This window comes from Lagenorhynchus albirostris, chromosome 1 (assembly GCF_949774975.1).
Source record: "Lagenorhynchus albirostris chromosome 1, mLagAlb1.1, whole genome shotgun sequence".
Lineage (NCBI taxonomy): Eukaryota > Metazoa > Chordata > Mammalia > Artiodactyla > Delphinidae > Lagenorhynchus > Lagenorhynchus albirostris.
In genome coordinates, this window is record NC_083095.1 from 31,229,355 (window position 1) to 31,249,394 (window position 20,040).

General features: G+C 36.9%; 1 protein-coding gene across 2 annotated transcripts in view; it reads right to left on the reverse strand.

Annotated features, from left to right (window-relative positions):
- The window catches only part of PCNX1 (pecanex 1), a 167,675-nt gene that overhangs the window by 45,331 nt on the left and 102,304 nt on the right, over positions 1-20,040 (reverse strand). For both annotated transcript variants that reach the window (XM_060140068.1, XM_060140077.1), the window contains 8 exons: positions 16,952-16,984; positions 15,221-15,392; positions 14,586-14,696; positions 12,422-12,513; positions 5,840-5,949; positions 5,328-5,433; positions 3,492-3,584; positions 596-746 (listed from right to left, as the gene is read on the reverse strand). In XM_060140068.1, coding sequence (XP_059996051.1) covers positions 596-746; positions 3,492-3,584; positions 5,328-5,433; positions 5,840-5,949; positions 12,422-12,513; positions 14,586-14,696; positions 15,221-15,392; positions 16,952-16,984 — 868 coding nt within the window. The remainder of the gene's footprint in view (positions 1-595; positions 747-3,491; positions 3,585-5,327; positions 5,434-5,839; positions 5,950-12,421; positions 12,514-14,585; positions 14,697-15,220; positions 15,393-16,951; positions 16,985-20,040) is intronic.

Sequence of the window (20,040 nt, forward strand, 5' to 3'; positions counted from 1 at the left end):
AAGTCAGGGTTTAAAGCGACAAGTAAAAAAGCTTGCCAAATGGACTGGCCTTCTACCTCTTTTTAGTCATTTTATACTTTATCCCAAATCTGAATGAATAATAACAATTACAAATGTTTTTCACCTCTTTTCTCTTGATCAACTCTTTATAACCCTCTCTGGTAGGACATAGTGTCACTGGTGGAAACAGGAACGAAGACCTTTCTATTCCCTTTATGCTTTGAGTTAAAAATATATCAAATAGAAGTCTTAAAGAGGATTGAGTTGCCTGCATATTGCAAGGAAGATTGAGGGTAAAGGTAGGGACTGGAAAGAGAAGTCACAGACATACACTGAAGGATTAATCAATGAGAGGTCTGTGAAGAAAAACTTAGAGGAGGAAAGAGCAAGGTTTATTCTGTGGTAAGTTGGCATTTTAGCACTGACATTTATACTTCAACTGAAATGAAAGCAAAAGGTCTGATTCATTAGTGTCAAACCTAAGAAACACAAGCCGAAGTGTTACTTGATGATAGTTACTTAACAGTCACCTGTCAACAAAGTAAAAGAAAAAAATCCATAGTATTGAAAGGAAAAGTGTTAATGAAATACTTACTTCGAACTTCATACTGATTATACTCCACCGTCTTGAGCAGAGGGTGAGAGAAGCAGTGCCACGGTAGCTGCTTCCTAACTTGAGGCAGCACGTAATGGGTTACAAAACCCACGAAGCCGACAAGCGCATACAACACATACTTGAGCGCAGGCTAAAAGGAGGATAAAGTTGAGGACATTAAAGTGATTCTGAGACCCAAAGGAGAACTTCTAATTTGTCAGTTCAATTTAGTCAACTATAGAATCTAAGAACTAAACATCTGTCTGCAGTTAACATTTCTATATTATGTAATTTTCTGATTAAATCAGCCATAAAAGGTAGTGACTGTTCACGTATTACAGATATTTTAAAATGTGTTAACTACTTTCCTTGGTGTCTCACACTGTCAATGTAATTAGAGTGTGGCCTGAGGTATATTGCTTGCTTCCCTAAGAATGTTCTATGTGACTTGCAGAGCAATGTATTCAATTGTTTTAGCTAGTAGAGATAAAGGACATGAGCTAAATAAAACTGTTAAGTTTGAGTGAAGAGCAAAATAGAATGAGGAAAAAGTTCTTTTTTTGTGGCTTCACATGGTCTGGAAGAGAGTTCTTATGTATGACTAAATTCACAAAAACCAAGTACCATCACTTCAAGTATTCAAATTAAAAGTCATACGTTTAGAAACTAAAGAGGTTTCCATCGGACCCCTGAAGACCCACTGGACCTCACTCAGCTTGTGAGGTACTCAGGAGTTAATGGTTCAAATTGGAAGAGAAGAAAACAGGCAAAAATGTTAAATTTAAATAATATAACCTTTGCTTCTGGCCAAATGGAATAATAGAGATTTACCCTATTCCACATGAATCAAAATAGAATAAAATATATGAACCAATGGTTTGCAATATACTAGACATAAGGAAATAATCAGTAAACACTGAGAGAAAGAAAACGGATGAGGTAAGTGTCAGGACTGCCCCAGCTTACTGCCCTTAGATACTTTCCAAGTTGCAGTGAAGGGAGGGGAATCCACATGAAGCCTGGTACCTCCTGAGTTGAGGAGATAGAACTAAAAGCCTGGAGACAGCAAAGCAGCTAGTGTTCACCAGAGCTCACCAGAGCAGACAGCGCTCCAAAGAGAAAACTGCATGGAGAGAGAACTTAGAAGATCTGCGGAGTCTCCCTCGAATATTCAGGGGAATCAGCACGTGTGTGTGGGAGAGAACTACATATGCAAAGGGAAGGAACCTTGCCAAGGGATTAGAGAGAAGAGTATCCAGCACTCACACAGGGCTAGGAATAGTGCCTGTTCTCACAAGCCAGGTTGGAAAAACTCAACATTCACAGGGCACTGGTCAGAGTATTCCAAAGCATGTTGCCTCAGTAGGGGGAATATTAGCCCTAAACTAAACAGCCCTAGTCTCAATTAAGCAATCTTAAAAGTTAGATCTGAGGGGATCAAACTGTTAACAAGTAACTTAATAGTGCCAAAAAACAAAGTTCAAGAGTATTTCTAGGAATACAAAAATATCCAATACACAAAAGGCCAACCTTATAATGCTTGACATCCAATCAAAAATTACCATGCATGCAAAGAATCAGGAAACTATGACCCATGGGGAAAAATATCAATTAATCAAAACCAACCCATAAGTGACAGAGAAATTAGAATTATGAGACAAGAACATTAAGAGAGTTAGAAGTGAATTCCATTTGTTCAAAAAAGTGAATAGAGGCATGAGAGATATAAAAAAAGACCTAAAATCCAACTTTTAAAGATGAAACTTGTTAGTTCTGAGACAAAAAATACACTGGATGGGATTAACTGCAGATTACATATTACAGAAGAAAAGATTAGTGAACTTAACAACAAAGCAATAGCAATAGAAAACATTCAAAATTAAACATGTGGTGGTGGGGGGGAAAGAATTTAAAATGAACAAAGCATCAGTGAACTGTGGGACAAATTCAAGAGGCCAAATATACATGTAACTGGAGTCCATGAGTGGGGGTGGGTGGAGGGACAGCAAAAGGAAAAGGGAAAAAACATTTACAGTAATAATGACCAAAATTTTCTAAATCTGATGAAAACTGGACCACAGATGCAATGTACCCCAGACACAAAAACATGAAGAAAACTACATGGAGGTGCATCATAATCAAATTGACACCATGTAGAAATACAGGTCTGCACAAGAGAATGAAGAGCCCCGAGGAAGGTAACCGCGTGGCCTGCAGACGCGCAGCACTGTACTGCAGGACCAAGCATCGCCCACACCCGGGCCTGATTTAGAGGACGACGTTCTGGACTTCCAGTTGTAGTGGAATGAGACTTTGGGGGGTTTAGAAGGATGTGAATCACGGAGGCCAGAGGGCATACGGTGTCAGTCCAGCACGGTTCCTGGTGTTTATGCCTGCTTGTATTCCCCCCCACATTGCAGCAGGGTTGCCCTGTATGACCAATGGATACGGAAGAAGTGGTGGTATGTATGCCACATCCAGCATCAGTTATAAAAGACTGGGCCTTTGGTCTTGGGCTTTCTCTCTCTAGGATCACTGGCTCTGAGGGAAACAGGCTGCCATTTTGTGAGGATATTCAGGCAGCCCCTGGTGAGGACCACACGGAGAAGAACTAAGCTCTCTGGCCAACAGTCAGCAAGAAAGTGAGGCCTGCTAACAGCCTCAGCTGATTGCAGCCACATATGACTGCAGCACCATAACACATGCTGAGCTGGGATCATCTGGCTAAGCCACTCCCAGAGTCACGACCCATGAGAAACCATGAGAAAATAAGTATTTGTTGTTAAAACCAAACAAAAAGTCATATATTTCGGCATTATGGACCAACACTACAATCAAATCAGAAGTGAATCCAAAGTTATTTTCCCCGAGTGAAAAGAATAAAATGATTCCTTACCTGCAATACTGTGAACACTGTGCTTACATGAATAGCAAAATACAGCACACCAATTACAATGCACACTACTAGGTCAGACTGTAAACGCTCGCTCTGCGGAACAAAACAGAATTATCTAACATTACACAAAAATTTAAACAAAATCTTTCCTCCCAAGTGGCCAAGCTTAAGAAATAAATTTTCACTGATCCTATTCTGTAGCACTTCTAGGTATTTCTTACACATAATAATTAACTACAATAAGTCTTATTTTCTTCCTCAGTTTCCTCATATTTTGGTTTGATACTGCAATGCCAAGGAAATTAAACTAAGCTTAACTAGTTCCACACACAGTAAACATATCATAACAAAGTCTTTTAGAATGAAGATTTTTCCCCCCATTGGTCTGTAAGCTTTACATACAGGAAAAAGAAATGAGATATTTAAGTTCTTTTATAGGGTATATCCTTTTGGATAACAAAGTTATATTTTCATTGGCCTTCTGAAATGTTGAAACTGCATGCATATGTCCTGTTTTACTTATTGAATCTTGTTTTTTCTTTTAAAAAAATTTATTTATTTATTTATTTTTGTCTGCGTTGGCTCTTCATTGCTGCGCGCGGGCTTTCTCTAGTTGGGGGGAGCGGGGACTACTCTTTGTGGCGCGTGCGTGGGCTTCTCATTGCGGTGGCTTCTCTTGTTGCAGAGCATGGGCTCTAGGCACGCGGGCTTCAGTAGTTGTGGCTCGCGGGCTCTAGAGCGCAGGCTCAGTAGTTGTGACGCACGGGCTTAGTTGCTCCGCGGCATGTGGGATCTTCCTGGACCAGGGCTCAAACCCATGTCCCCTGCATTGGCAGGTGGATGCTTAACCACTGCGCCACCAGAGAAGTCCCTACTTACTGACTTTTGGTTCTTTTAGTGGTTGCAGTGAAAACCAGAAACCTCTTGATATCTTTGGTCATCAACTGACCCACAGATTTATGCTTTTAAGCTAATACATTCAGAAATATCCTATTATACTTAACATGAAATGTCCTTTGCTAACATGAAAACTAAAGTCAGAAAAAACTCTTTAAATTATATCTTGAGGCAGTTTTGTATTTTCCTAAAGGTTTCTGAAGAATATATGAACAGCTTAAGTTCAGTGAAGGTAAATATTAGTCTAATTCAAGACCTATATAAATTCAGTCTTTCATAAATGGAAATATGTAAAATAACTTAGGAAAAAAATGTTTTATGTTTTGTTCCATATGGCAGATATGAATCTGTAGAATTCATTTTTTAAGTAATAACTGAAAGAATGCAGGTAACATTAAAAATTTTTAAATTACTACATCTGCTTGAGTATATGAAATTAGTACAGGTTAGTGTTCTCTCCTTCAACCTGGAAAATAAACATACACACACACTTACCCTTGAAAAATAAAACACACTAAAAGACCAGCAGATGACTTATAAAGACAAAGTTTTTATCAACAAAAATAACAACAAAATAAATCTAATTTATGTTAATATTCACCTTTCAAATCCTAGTTTAAATTCAATAGGATTAAGAATTCTATAAACAATGAAATCACTTAATCTCACCTTATCTAAAAATAAATATTTAGCATACTGTTCTACATTGAAACAAACTTTGAGGAATGAGCATTTCTTACATGTTAAAATTTGAAATAAAAACCACCAACCATGTACAACTATATATGTATTTTTCCCCAGTTACTAAAATTGTGTTACCTCAAAAAGTGTTCGTTGTTTTATATAGTTCAGTGTTTATAGTGTTCAGTGTTTTATATAGTTCAATTGAACTATATAAAATTGAAGTCTTTCAGGTGATTTTAAAAAGCTAAAACTTACAACAGAATTTCTAAGTTTTTCAGGCAGTGGATCTTTTACTTCAGACAACGGGTCTTCTGGATTTTTCTCTTCTGTTTTTGGAAAAATCTTGGATTGCACCAAAGAGCTTTACATTAAAAAAAGAGAGAAAATAATTTAAAAATATATTTATAACCTAAAAACCAGTACTTCAAATGGCAAATAAAGTTTATGATAGAAAATGAAGTGATCCAAGTATATTTACTCATTAAGCAAATGACAAATTCTAAAAAGTTTAAGATGCCATAAATAAGCATACAATAAGAATATTTTTATGAAAATATAGTTTTAAATCTTAGGAGAGAAAAAGCTAACAAATACTTTCATCCAATGGTAATCAGAATGACCCAAAGTTAATATATTTTGAAATCAAATATAGATAAGTCAATAGCACTTTGACAAGGCATTGGAAAAACAGATTTTGGAAGTTAAATTTGAAAGAAATGCCAACTTATTTACATTTCTTTAATTCAATAACAAGTAATCTCACTTACAAAAGTACAGATGGATCACTGCTTTGTCGGCTGAGATGATAGGATACTGCCACTAATAAACCACAAAATATGGAGAAAAGCACTGGAATATGCTGCCCATCCCAAGAATCCTGTTGGGGAAAAAAAGTTTGACAGAACAATATGCTTCTAATTCGCAATGTATCACATAATCCTTTTATGTCAGTATTTTGGAGAAAGATAACTTAATTAAACAAAACCTTTTCACATGTTATTAATTGCATTTTATTCCACATAAACTTAGATTTATTACTTTCTGATGAACTAGAATCTAACTGCTAGATCATCATCAGATTTCTTTTGGTACTAAAGCTCTATTATACACTAGGAATAATACATTTGTTTCTGATACATGCTGCTGTCAATTTCTTTCATATTTTAAGTGGTATTAAGTTTACAGTAAACTACGTTCTCTTTTTTGAAAAACAAAATAACTTGGTGTAGCAAACTTCTGTTATATATAATAACGGAGCAGGAAAAGGTAATACATGATACAACACTTCAGGCAAAACAAACTGTTGACATTTGGTATGCTACTTTCTGGGTGCCTCTGCTCATATAAAATGCCATTATGTCCTCCAGAGCACTGAACAGGCATCAGTGTTTCTTGAGTGAATAAACTGTATATTCCCAGAAATAAATAATACAAAGCTAGCTTCTAAGGCCAACCAAACATGTGGATGTGGATATGCCATGTCTGCTTTGCTCACTGCAGTATCTCTGGAGTCTACTAGCACAGTACTTGGTATAGGGTAGATAACACTGCTATAAGGAATAGTTAACAGTACTTAAGTATGGCCTGTGAGGTAAGCGCCTTTGTCTTTCTCTGGGGATTCAAGAGGAGAGAATGGCGGAGTGGGTAATCAAATGGTAGTTTATTATACAGCCTGCTTTTTTTTCCCATTTAGTAATAGTCTTGGAAATTGCTCCACATCACAACAGAGACCTTTTTTTTTAATGGCTACATCAAAATCTTATCATCATCATTGTATTACCTGTATCATACTATGTACTGAGCCCCATTCTCAGAGCTTGTAAGTACTTCCTAAATTCTTACAATCATCCTTGGAGATATGTACTATTACTCCCCAATTTATAGATGAGGAAACTAATGTACAGATGGTTTAAGTAATTTGTCCAGTTAAGTGGTGGAGCCAGGAACTGAACTTCCTTGTATGTTCGAATTTACTGAGAAGAAAGTTAAACGATATGTGAAGAGTTTGAGAATGAAAGAGAGATGAATACATAAGAAAACAAAGTAAAGGAGAAAACGAAATGTATGTAGGAATAGCATTTGCACAGTGATAGTAAGGTAAACATACCGGGTGTATGAGGGAGACAAGGAAGGCTGCGTCTAGTAGAAATGTGGGGGGAGAGGTGAAAGAAAGTTAAGCCTACAATTCCATGACGTGCAGTCCATGGATAATGCCTAAACCTTGACAAAATACAAGAAGTGTAAGTTAGTTGCTTAGAGATACGGAAGGAAATACCAAAAGAATCAGTTCAAAGAATTGGAAGTGGTTAACTCTGAGGAAGAAATAACGGGGTAGGGGATTGCTGTCCCTGGCACTAAGTCTTGTAGAAATATTTGACTCTTTAAAAGATAACTATGTGCAACTCTGGTAAAAATGAAAACTGAAAAAAAGATGTGCAGTACAACCACTCTGGAAAACTGGCAATTCTGTTTTAGTTATCTACCCAAGAAACATGAAAACATATATCCACAAAAAAAGACTTGCACAAGAACGTTCATAGCAGCCTTATTCATAATAGCCCTAAATTAGAAACAACCCAGATGTTCATCTTTAAGACAGCAGATAAACTGTGACATATTCATACAATGGAAATAAGGAGGATTTAAAACTAAATGGGATACTTCTCTGCAACAAAAAGGAACAAACTACTGATACACATAATGTAGATGAATCTCAAAAACATAATATGAACAAAACACATCAGTTACAAAAGAGTAACTATGGCATGGTTCCATTTATATGAAGCTCAAGCACCGCAAACCTATAATAAAATAAAAGCGGCTGGGGCAGAGCAACTGGGAGGGAACAAGAGGGAACTTTCTGATGGTGATGACACTATTTTGTATCTTGCTAGGGGTGTATATTACACAGGTATGTGCATTTGTCACAACTTATCAAATTGTGTACTTAAGATAGGTGGAATTCACTGTGTATAAATTTTGCCTCAAAACAAGTTCTGAAAAAAACCCAAAAGATGCTTGCATTTATTTAACAAATGCTTGACACTACTTTTTATTGCTCTCAGACAAAAAAAGAAATCCTTAAATTGGTCTCTAAATGACTTATTTTATTTACATTAATAATTTAGAATAATATGCAATACAATGATTAAAAGATGGCTTTGTTCTACACACTGTATTGGGTCTGAACGTTTTCACTTCATTACATAATGGCCCAAATTCTGGCAATCTCTTAATAATATGTAAGCATCTAGGAAGTCTATACATAAAAAACAGGAGGTACTAAAGTTGTCTTAGAGGAATTATGTTAACTTTTAATAAGCTTTAAAGTTCAAGGAAAAACAAAACGTAAACACAAAAAAAGCAGAAATAACAGATGTAAAAGTCTACATTAGTGAATAGATAAAAAAATTAAACCATACCTAAAGGCATGCAATAGTGTTCCCCAATGAGCCTAACTGTCCAGAAGTAACTTCTATTGTCAATTTCTTGTGTATTCTTCCATAAATGCTCTATGTATACACAAGCCATCAGGTGTGCTTTTTTTAAAAAAGGCACAAAGGAAACATCTATTTTTTGGCATATTGTCTTCCTTTATATTAAAACACACACACACACACACACACACACACACACAGGAATATTATTCAAGCTTAAAAAAAGGAAATTTTGTCACCTGCAACAACATGGATGAAACTGGAGGGCATTATGCTAAGTAAAATAAGCCAGACAGAGAATGACAAATACTGCACGTTATCACTTATATGTGGGGGGAAAAGTCAAACTCATAAAAACAGAGAATAGAAAAGTGGTTGTCAGGGACTGGGAGGTGGGGGAAACAGGGAAAGGTTGGTAAAAGGGTACAAACTTTCAGTTATAAGATAAAGTTTAGGTACGGCATGGGCAAATGGGTAAAGAGGGTCAAAAGGCACAAACTTCCAGTTCTGTTTAATATTTATTTATTTGGCTGCATCGGGTCTTAGTTGCAGCATGCGGGATCTTTTTTTAGTTGCGGCATGTGGGATCTAGTTCACTGACCAGGAATCGAACCCAGGTTCCCTGCATTGGGAGCGTGGAGTCTTACCCACGGGACCACCAGGGAAGTCCCAAACTTCCGGTTTTAAGATAAATAAGTTCTGGGGAGGTAACGTACAGCACAGTGACTACAGTTAATAATAATGTATGCATATTTAAAAGGTGCTAAGAGAACAGATCTTAAAAGTTCTCAACACAAGAAAAAATATTTGTCACTATGTATGGTGACACCTGTTAACTGGATTTATTGTGGTGCTCGTCTTGCAATATATACAAATATTGAATCATTAGCTGAAACTAATATAATGTATATGTCAATTATACCTCAATAAAAATTAAAATAATAAACTTAGAAATTTTTTTTAAAAGATGAATAAGTTCTGAGGAGCTAATATGTAACACAGTGACTATAGTTGATAACACTGAATTGTAGAACTGAAATTTGCTAAGAGTAGAATTTAAATGTGCTCACCAAAAAAAGAGGTAAATATGTGAGGTGATAAATGTGTTAACTTGTCAGGAGGAATCCTTTCACAATGTATACGTATATCAAATCATCATACTGTACACTTTAAATATCTTACATTTTTGTCAATTACATTTCAATACAGCTTGATAAAAAAGAAACAAATTGTATGTCTTGGAAATCATTCCACATTTGCAGATAAAAAATCTATTTTGGGACTTTCCTGGTGGCCCAGTGGCTGAGACTCTGACTAGTCTAGGACTGAACTAGGAGTTCACATGCTGCAATTAAAAGATCCTGCATGCCACAATGAAGATCCTACATGCAGCAATGAAGATCCCGTGTGCCACAACTAAGACCCAGTGCAGCCAAATAAATAAATAAATAAATAGGATAGATAGATAAATAAATAATGTTAAAGTCTGTTTTTATTCTTTTTCATGGTTGTATAGTATTCCAGTGTAAGGCTATACCATATTTGATTTAAACAGTCACAAACAACAAATACTAGGTCGTTTACAGTTTTTGCTGTTACAAACACTGCTATGATGAAATCTCTGCACATAGTCTTTGCTCATTTATATAAGTACATCTGCACATTTATTCTATGGGGAATGCCTAAAACTAAAATAGTCTAATGTAAATGCCATGGCCAAGAAAGAAGGAAAATAAAAACATATCTCCCTGCCTGTCTTAGGACACAAGTTTCTAGTTGGCAGTTTTACAATTGCTGCTCTTCTGCTATGTAATTATAGTTAAATAGGCCTTTAGAAAATTAGAAAACTTACTGCATTGTTAACTTCTATGACTGCAACTTTCAAATAATGACCCACTTTCCAAAACATGTTCTCCAAACATAGATCTAAAACCTTTATACCAAGATGGTTTATAGGTAGTGTAGCTGGGAGAAGCTTGGATTTGAATCTCATTACCTCCAGTTCCTTCCTGGGCTTAATGTCATCAAGTATCTCCCTCTCTGATCAATTTTCCATCTCCCATTTTAAATGCAATCAAGGCTCAGATCTTTTTTAAAAAACAAAACCCAGAAAACAATCCTCATCATGTGCACAGGTTTCCCGACTATATTCTAGAGAGAGTAGAATACGTTTCCTTCATATCTATTCAGACCTAAACTTATATTAATCTAGCTTCCTCAGCCAAAACACCAAAAAAGCTGTTTTGGTAAAGTCACCAATATCCTATTAACTGCCAAATTCAATAAATTTTTTTTCACACTGTATTGCTTCTGAAGTTTCCTTTGTTGGATTCTGTTCCATCTACTGCTTAAATATTGGCATTTCCCAGGGTTCTATCTGCATCCTGCCAACCCAGGCTAGCAGTCTTTTTCTTATACTTTGTTGATGAATTCTAAATCTTTTCATCATTACTGCAAATAACTACCCACTATGCATCTCTGGATACCCCATTAATGCCAACAAATAAAAGTGTCTAAATGTAAACAATCACCTTCCCCAGTAAACTCAAGGATTTCCAATCATGTGCATTAATATCACTATCTAACCAGATGTTCAAGCCAGCCCCTACCCAGAAGTCATCCTGGATCCTACTCTGGCTCTTTTCATCCACAGAGTTCCCAAATATATTCACTGAATCCAATTTTCATTAAGTCCCTTATAATTAAGACGGCAGCACAAGAGTCACCCTACTTCTGATACTTCCTGCTTATATTTCAGTTTCCTTCACACTGGGGACCAAGTAATCTTTCTAAAATGCAACACTGATCATTTCCTTGCCTTACCTCGAATATTTGGTGGTCTTCCATCTCCACCCAATACGTTCAGGATAAAAGATATTTCATAATCCAGCCGTTGCTTACCTTTCCAGCCTTACTGTAGGCCATCTTTCCTCATGTACCCAAATTTCCAGCAATTCCAAATTATTTGCTGTTTCCTGTACATAACACACTTTCTTTACAACTCCATGGCTCTTCATCCCTTGTTTCAACTAGCTATTTCCTATTGTTCTTCAAATTTTGGTTAAAAAACCACCCCCTAGGAAAATCATCTTTAATCCCTTTAGGCTGAATAGGGTAACATCTTAATTCGTATACCTGTAACACTCTGTTTTCATAGCCTTCATCACCCTCTATTAAGAGCATCGACTGACTTGTTAATCACAGTTAACATATAGGCAAATTAAAAGCAGAACTAGGCACACAGTAAACACAGTAAATTCTACTGAATAAGTGAAGCAAGGGAGGATGCTATGAGTCACTTTTCATAGCCCTTTCAACCCTATCGTTCTCTGAATATCTTGTATTAATCATAAAAAAATAAAATACCAGGAGCTGAGAGCCGTTTATGAGAAATCTAAAATTTTTACAGTTATAATTTGGTGACAATTGTTTTAAGATGGAACTAATAAGGCACGTCCAGATTCTTCTAAACCAATAATGACATTAAATTTCAGTGTGTTAATTTTTACTAGACTGTATTTTAAATTGCAGTCCTTGAACAACTTCTCCTAAGTTTTAAAAAATCTTGATGTGAAGAGTAGTTACATATATTCTTAAGTAGAAACCTAAAATTAATTTCATATTCTGTTATTACTATGCCCACCTCTATCCCAGACCAGCCTAGTTTTTACTAATCTGTTTCTAATATTAACCTATGATTACTACATGGAAAAGGATTTTCCTTTAGTAATGATTAACTATGAAATTGCTTTCAAATTCAAACTAAATGAGAATAAGAATAATGCTCAACATAGGAAGACCATGAAAATTAATGCTGAAGAGATACCAGGAAAAAACTCATTAGTTAATTTAAAACAATCTTAATATAGAAAAGTAGCCTTAAAGACACAACATACTACACGTATTGCTCACCTTTAAGGCGCCGTAACACAATCCATAGAGTAAGGCTACTGCCACAATGCTACAGATGAAACTGTAAAGTGCTGCAAGCAGGCTTGTAGTGGCTAGACAGGAAAGGGAAAATGAAATCAACATTTATAAACATTTATGGAGAAAACATACTTTAAAAGGTCACTGAAAAGTATTTAAAATGGTATGCTATTAACTATAACTAAATATCTACTTGTTTGATTTATAAAACTTCAGTTTCTTCATCCTATCCTTTCAAAAAATTCTGAGGACTTTCCTGGTGGCACAGTGGTTAAGATTCCGCCTGCCAATGCAGCAGACACGGGTTCGAGCCTTGGTTCGGGAAGACCCCACATGCCACAGAGCAACTAAGCCCATGTGCCACAACTACTGAGCCTGCGCTCTAGAGCCCGCGAGCCACAACTACTGAGCCCATGTGCCACAACTACTGAAGCCCATGTGCCTAGAGCCCATGCTCCACAACAAGAGAAGCCACCGCAATAAGAAGCACGCGCACCACAACGAAAAGTAGCCCCCGCTCACCACAACTAGAGAAAGCCCGCGCGCAGCAACGAAGACCCAGCGCAGCCAAAAATAAAATAAATAAATTTATATAAAAAAAATTGAAACGACAAAGGTTTACTATCAACAATTTCTGATACAAGGTAAAATATATTCCCCTTGGAAGTAATAAACATTTATCTACAGCAGAAAAAAACTACCTATATTATGCTTCAAGAATATATCTTATTATTTATAAAAGTATGGGAAAATGAAGCTTGCAGAGCCTGAAAAGAAGCTAGAAATGTATTATGTAGACTGTCTATGTAAACAGAACTTGTGTTACCCACAGAAATAAATGTATATTCCCATGTGTTAATCAATTCTCACAAAAGAGTAATGATCTAACTGCTAACAATAACAAAAAATAGATCTAATGGGATTACTAATAATAAGGAATAGAGGATGGCTAAGATAACAGACTTTAATAGTAATTTTATATGGCGACCATAAAAGAACTCTATAAGAAAAACTTTTCTTTAGGAGATATTAAAAACCTAACACCTTGCACAAGTTTGTAAATTATGATGAAGCCCACTATTATAAATTACCTACACTAAACCTTCTGCATAGTATTTAGATTAATATAGCACCTATAATAGTCCTCTAAATACTGAAATTGTTTTCTACCCATTAAGCTATGCTGAAGCCCAGCCCAGTCTTAATTCACACTGCTTCAAATTTTCAAAACAATAAAAATGCTCTAGATACATAGTGACATAGAAGAAGCTTAGCTTCTATTTAAAATTTAAACCATAATATCAACATTTTATCAGTAGAGATAATTTCAATGCATATACTTGGAAGATGTGGACTGCAAATGTGAAGTATAGATAGAAATAAACTATAAAGTTCAGTCATTTCTTTCCCTTTCATATTTTTTTCTATAGTTGTACACTCATCTTTCAATAAGATGTCAGATGGTTAAACTTTATAAATAAGGGTATATTTTAACCATGGTGGCTGCCCAAAGTGTTATTTTCAAGTTCTGCAAAACATTATTCCAGGGTAATTTTGGTATAGTCTTACTTATTTTGAAAATAAAATGTACATGTAACAGGGAATACATTTCTAAGTATATCAATTCATATCCACATATCCTACTCTAAAAACAGAGATATTTCTAAAAATCTTATTCAGTAAAATGCTTTTACTAAAAGCATTCTGGTTTTGGTGTTCCCATTCTAAAGATAAAATAAAGCTCTGAAACCAAATATATAGACTATCAAATGCATACACTAGTTCAAAATCTAAATATAATGCCATGTATCAGAGCTCAATCTATTTGATCTTTTATAAATATTTCGTTAAGTCTATTCAGGTTCCATGTAAACTCACTATAACTTTTACTTTAAGATGACAGTATTTTAACACTTACAAATCAACTCCATTATCCCTGGATCTTTCCCTAAAGTAGCAGCCTTGATTATTTTTTCCTATCTACAAATTAATTCCTGTTCAGTCTATAATTATTAAATAAGTGCCTTTTTCTTTCTCATTACAATTCTAAAATAAAAACCGGAAAAGTAATTTAATGTTCAGTTTATTACTTAGTGATCTGTAAAAGTAATACTGTAAACTGTAATTTTTATAAAGAAGTACTCACCATTACCACCAAAGATATGGATATCCAATTGTTCACAAAGGTACATTACAAATGTATTCACCTGAGGCAGGAGACCAATGAAAAATACTATTGGGAAACAGAGTGTAAACACTATAGAAGGAAAGAAAAGCAAGTTAAAAACAGTATATCACATCCATCCTTTTGTTCATCTAAGATCATAAAATAAATGATAAAAAGAAACCCAAAATTAATATAAATTACTAAGCTAGTTTCTTAAAGTTGCTTAAAACTACAAACCAAATTTCTTAAAATATACCATTTTAAATTATTTCTCTCTAGATAACTGCCTGAATATTAAATAATCTTTCCAACTATAAACAACAGCTTTTAAAATTAATTCAACTGTTTTCACATAATAGGAACCTGAGATCCAAAGGAAATCTTTCATTCCATCTGCTTCAACAACAGAAGAATTACCATAATATTTGTTCATCATTAGCTTTTTTCATTCCTAACAGCCCTATAGTTTTGTTCCTCACTGAGAGGATGGCAATAAACAGCAAAATAAACCCAGTAAAACTATTTTTATCTATATAATTGATCTATTTATCAGTGAATGGTTTGTATACAAATAAATTAACATTAAGATCTAAGATACTTTAAAGATGACTCACCTATAACTAAATCCCTGGCTGATACAAGCACCAGCGGATTGGTGAAAGTTATTCCATATAATTTGAACTTGGTTGTAGTAAGGTTTCTACTACCATAATCCAAGAGCCAAATAAGACCACAACACAAACAGAAATAAACTGGTCTACTGTAGGCAATGATACGATTATGACCCTGAAAATGATATTAAAAAAGAAGTCAGTTTATTTAATTTGAAGTGTCACAACTAGCTACTGAGATCTTTGATGGCTTATTTTCTAAGGATTCAAAATGCTTCCATATGGAGGTCAGGTTTCTGACTGTGGCAGAAGGGAATTACAAATAAGGATAGGAGGAAGAACAGAATAAACCCCACGATAATTGATTGAAATTAAGTATCAGTATGAACTCAGTATTTTTAATATGCATATAAATAGATAGGTATAAGAATAAATGTGTGTATATACATGTATATGTGTATGTTAAGTGTATACATGTATTTTTCTAGCTTTATCCACTGAGAGGATCTAGAAGCAATGACATTCTAGTAATGAAGATTACTAACATCCAGCTCTTAGTTTATAAATAACATTATCCACTAAAAAGAACTAAGGATCCACAGAGAAAAGGCTGGTTTCAGGCTAGGGTCGGGAAAGTATAAGATGAGCCTGGAACAAATAATTGTGCCCAAAAGGAAGAAAGTACTTTTAAAATGATGAAGGTATGTCAAAAGGACACAGAAGGCAGCTTGATGGGCTCCCAATGGCCAAATCAGGAACAATTTGAGCATCAAAATAATGATAGTAACATTACTGTCCATTTAATAAAATAAGAATCCATGAATCCACACCAATACAAACAAAAAAGGAAAGTTCTTACAGTAAAAAGTCAACTTATAAATGCAGAAGGTCTGATGGAGCTAAAAAAATCACTATTTGGCAACCATCAAATGATAACTGATTCAGGCAAGAAACATCAATAGATACTAACAACAACTGGGCGGAGGTTTGCAGGGCAACAGGACATATACACAATCTCAAAGTATCTCCTATGACATACTTATTAACTACAAGAGAAAAATGGTAACATTTCAGTAGAGTATTGGTTCTCAAGGGAGTGGGAGGGGATTCTGCCCCCCAGGGAACATATGGCAATGTCTGAAGACATTGTGGTTGTCACAGTTGGGGTGAGGGTGCTATTGGCATCTAATGGGTAGAAGTCAGAGATAATGCTAAACAGCCTACAATGCACAGGATAGATCCTCTCCACCCCCAACTTTCAACAAAGAATTATCCAGCCCAAAATGTTAACATTGCAGTGTTTCAAAAACACTGCATACACTACCCTTAGCCAAAAAAATCAAAGTTAACATCACCAGAAAAAGCATAAATTGACATTATGTGCGTCTGGATATGATGAGTTAGGAAGAACACAGCATTTTTGTAATATTCCTACCAAAAAAGCACAGCCTGTATCTAATAAAGAAGAAATATCAGACAAAGTCAAATTGAAGATTGTCTGTCTACAAAATTACTGGCCTGTACCCATTAAAAATGTCAATATTGTGTGAGACAAATACTGAGGAACTGCTCTAGATTAAAGGAGGCTAAAAAGAACAAATGCACCATCAGGGACTTTCTATTGCCAGTGAGAAAATAATAACATAAATCTTAGTTCAGTCTGACATATGACCAAAAAAAGGCTTTGAGGAATGTTAAGGAAACACAAGTTACAGGTGTATTAGAGTGACTTACATGTCTGGGAGAGGAAGAATCTGGTTGAACACTCTAAAAAAGAAACAGACAGATTATACTACTGAAGACCTGGTAATTTTACATTAACTTCCAAAATGCCCGAAATAATTTCAAGTAAATATCCCATAGCTAAGAAATGACCTACATTAATTCTGTTGAAACATCAACAGAAGACAAAACATCAGCTCCAGATACTGAGGTCACTGATATTAAAACATCTCAAATCTTTCCTAACTCTTATACTGACTATAATTAATCATCTGCATCTAGCTTAATGCTTCTGAAGTGGCATATAGCAGACAGATCCATCCCACTACTTGGCTCATTCCAACACGTAAGTACAGCTAAGGTAGAATGCCTTCTCACGGCAACACCACTCCATTCAGGAAATGCACAAAATATGGGTTAGCTTAAAAGAAGGATTCCAGTTCTGCCCACAAATTCCAAACTTACTGAACAATTCAATGGTAGTTGTGTTAAATATATTCTCTACATTTTCACATCAAACTCATCAAATTAGTTAAGCTGTATCCTTCTAAGAGGCTTTAACAACTTTCCATAAAAATGTTCAAAATGTATAGTGCAGCTACCTCCCAAATCATGACTTTTCTCCAAAGTTGCTGTTCATTTTCAATAGCACACCAAACAGTTCCACTAGGATGGGCTATCACCATCCTACAAGTCTACATTGGACTAAACTCACTGAGTTTGGCATGTGGCCCCTGGCTGGATACGAGACCAGACAATCTTTAAACTCTTTCAATTCGAACATCTATCCTCCTAAAGCTCTGTTCCCGCCTTTCTTACTTCTGTTTATGATACTACTATTCTTCTAGTCAACTAGATTTTAAAAATCTGAAATAGTTTTAAAAATCTCAGTCATCCTTTGCCTTTTCCATATCTAACCATATTAAGCAGTGGACAAAATTAACAGGATAAGGGACATTGGATCCAGGGAATGAATTTAAATGGCTTAGGGCAATAAAGGGATGGATTAAGGGGAACTGAAATGAAAAGCAAGAAGAAAGGCTAGAAATTGTAACACAGAATCACCAAATTTAATCAGAGGGACTTAGTCACTGTCATTAGAGGTAAGGAAGAAGGAGCAGGGGCTCTAAGATCTGGGTTGGTATACAACTATCCAAAGCAAAGGAACTGGAGCAGAGTCAAGATGGCGTACTAGGAGGAAGCGGAATTCTCGTCTCCTCAGAACTGGGCACCTGCCAGGCACCCGTGGGGGAGGGCACCTAAGGGGACGGAAGGAACCCCAAGTGACCGGGTAGGACGTGGCACGTGGGGGGAGTGAAGGGGGAGAAGAAGTAGAGGTGGGGCGGGGCTGGCACCCCTGAGGCGTGGCTGGGGGAGGGGAAGGGATCCCAGGCCCAAAGGGGGAAACTGGGGAACCACTGGGAGGGCAGAGGATCCAAAGGGAGCATGGCCAGCTTTCCCCTGCCCACTTGGACCCCCAGAAACCTGTTGAGATGCCGGGCCTGATCCTCTGCCCACCTAGGCCCCCTCCAGCCATGCGGGTCCTGAGGGAGTGGGAGGGAGGGAAGGGGGAGCAAAAGTGAAGGCCAGACCTCCGGGACCGGCATCCCTGAGGGGTGCCTGGGGGAGGGAAGGAGTTCCTACACCCAGCAGGACACACCCACAGTTAGGGGTCCAGCAGCAACGGGGGAGACCCTGGGAGAGATGGTGGGGGAGGTGCACGAAGGAACAGAAGGGAACGGGGCCAGTGCTTTCCCTGTCCACTTAGGCACTGGGAAGCCTGTTGGGCTCCAGGACCTAATCCTCTGCCCTCAGAGACCCCCTCCTGCCATTCAGAGCCCAAGTCCCACCCCTACACCCCCACCCAGTGCCCCACCTCTACACTCGGAGACCCCCTCCATCGAGCTGGGCCTAAACCCCACCCACACACGCTCACTCAGGGCCCTACCTCCAAACTCCGGAACTCCACTCTCCAGAAGCTGTCCTTTCCACATGCTGCCTCTCCCCTTCTGCCAGGTGCTAAGCAGCGGCCCCGCCCCACACCTGAATGTCACCCTGCCTAGGCCCCGCCCCACGCTCAAACATCATCTCCCCCAACCGCCTATGTCCCACCCCACCCTAAACCCAACCCCTGCCTAAGTTCCACCCCCCAACTAAACTCCACTCCCATAGACAAGGCTTTTTTTTTTCTTTTCTTTTTTCCTCTTTTAGATTAGGGTTGTGTTTTACCTTGTTGATTCATTGTTGTTGATTTTTTAATTTTTCCTAATAAATCTTTTATTTTCCTAGTTTTATTTTATTCTTTATCCTTTGTTAGTGATCTCTCCTTTTCGCTTGTACCCTCCACCCTTTTTTTCTGCTGTGGTTTTATTTTACCCTGTTGCAGTTGTTTCAATTATACTTTTATTTTTCCTAATATATTTTTTAACGTTCTAATTTTATTTTGTTTTTTATTCTTTGATATTGTACTGCTCCTTTTCTTTCTTTCTTTCTTCCTGTTTTTTATCTCTTTTTTTTACCACGCCACAAATTTTGCAGGATCTTGGCTCCCAGGCCAGACGTTGGGTCCAAGTTCTTGCGGTGGGAGCTCTGAGTCCAAACCACACTAACAGAGAACCTCAGACCCCAGGGAATATCAATCGGAGTGAAGTCTCCCAGAGGTCCTCATCTCAGCACCAAGACGCAGCTCTAGCCAACTGCCTGTAAACTCCAGTGCTGGATGTCTCAGGCCAAACAACCAGTAAGACAGGAATACAGCACCACCCAACAACAACAACAAAAATATGTTACAGATGAAGGAGCAACGTAAAAACCTACAAGGCCAAATAAATGAAGATGAAATAGGTAACGTACGTGAAAAAGAATTCAGGGTAATGATAGTAAAGATGATCCAAAATCTCGGAAACAGAATGGAGAAAATACAAGAAACATTTAACAAGGATTAGAAGAACTAAAGAGCAAACAAACAGTGATGAACAACACAATTACTGAAATTAAAAATACTCTAGAAGGAACCAATAACAGAATAACTGAGGCAGAAGAAAGCATAAGTGAGCTGGAAGATAAAATGGTGGAAATAACTGCCAGGAAGCAGAATAAAG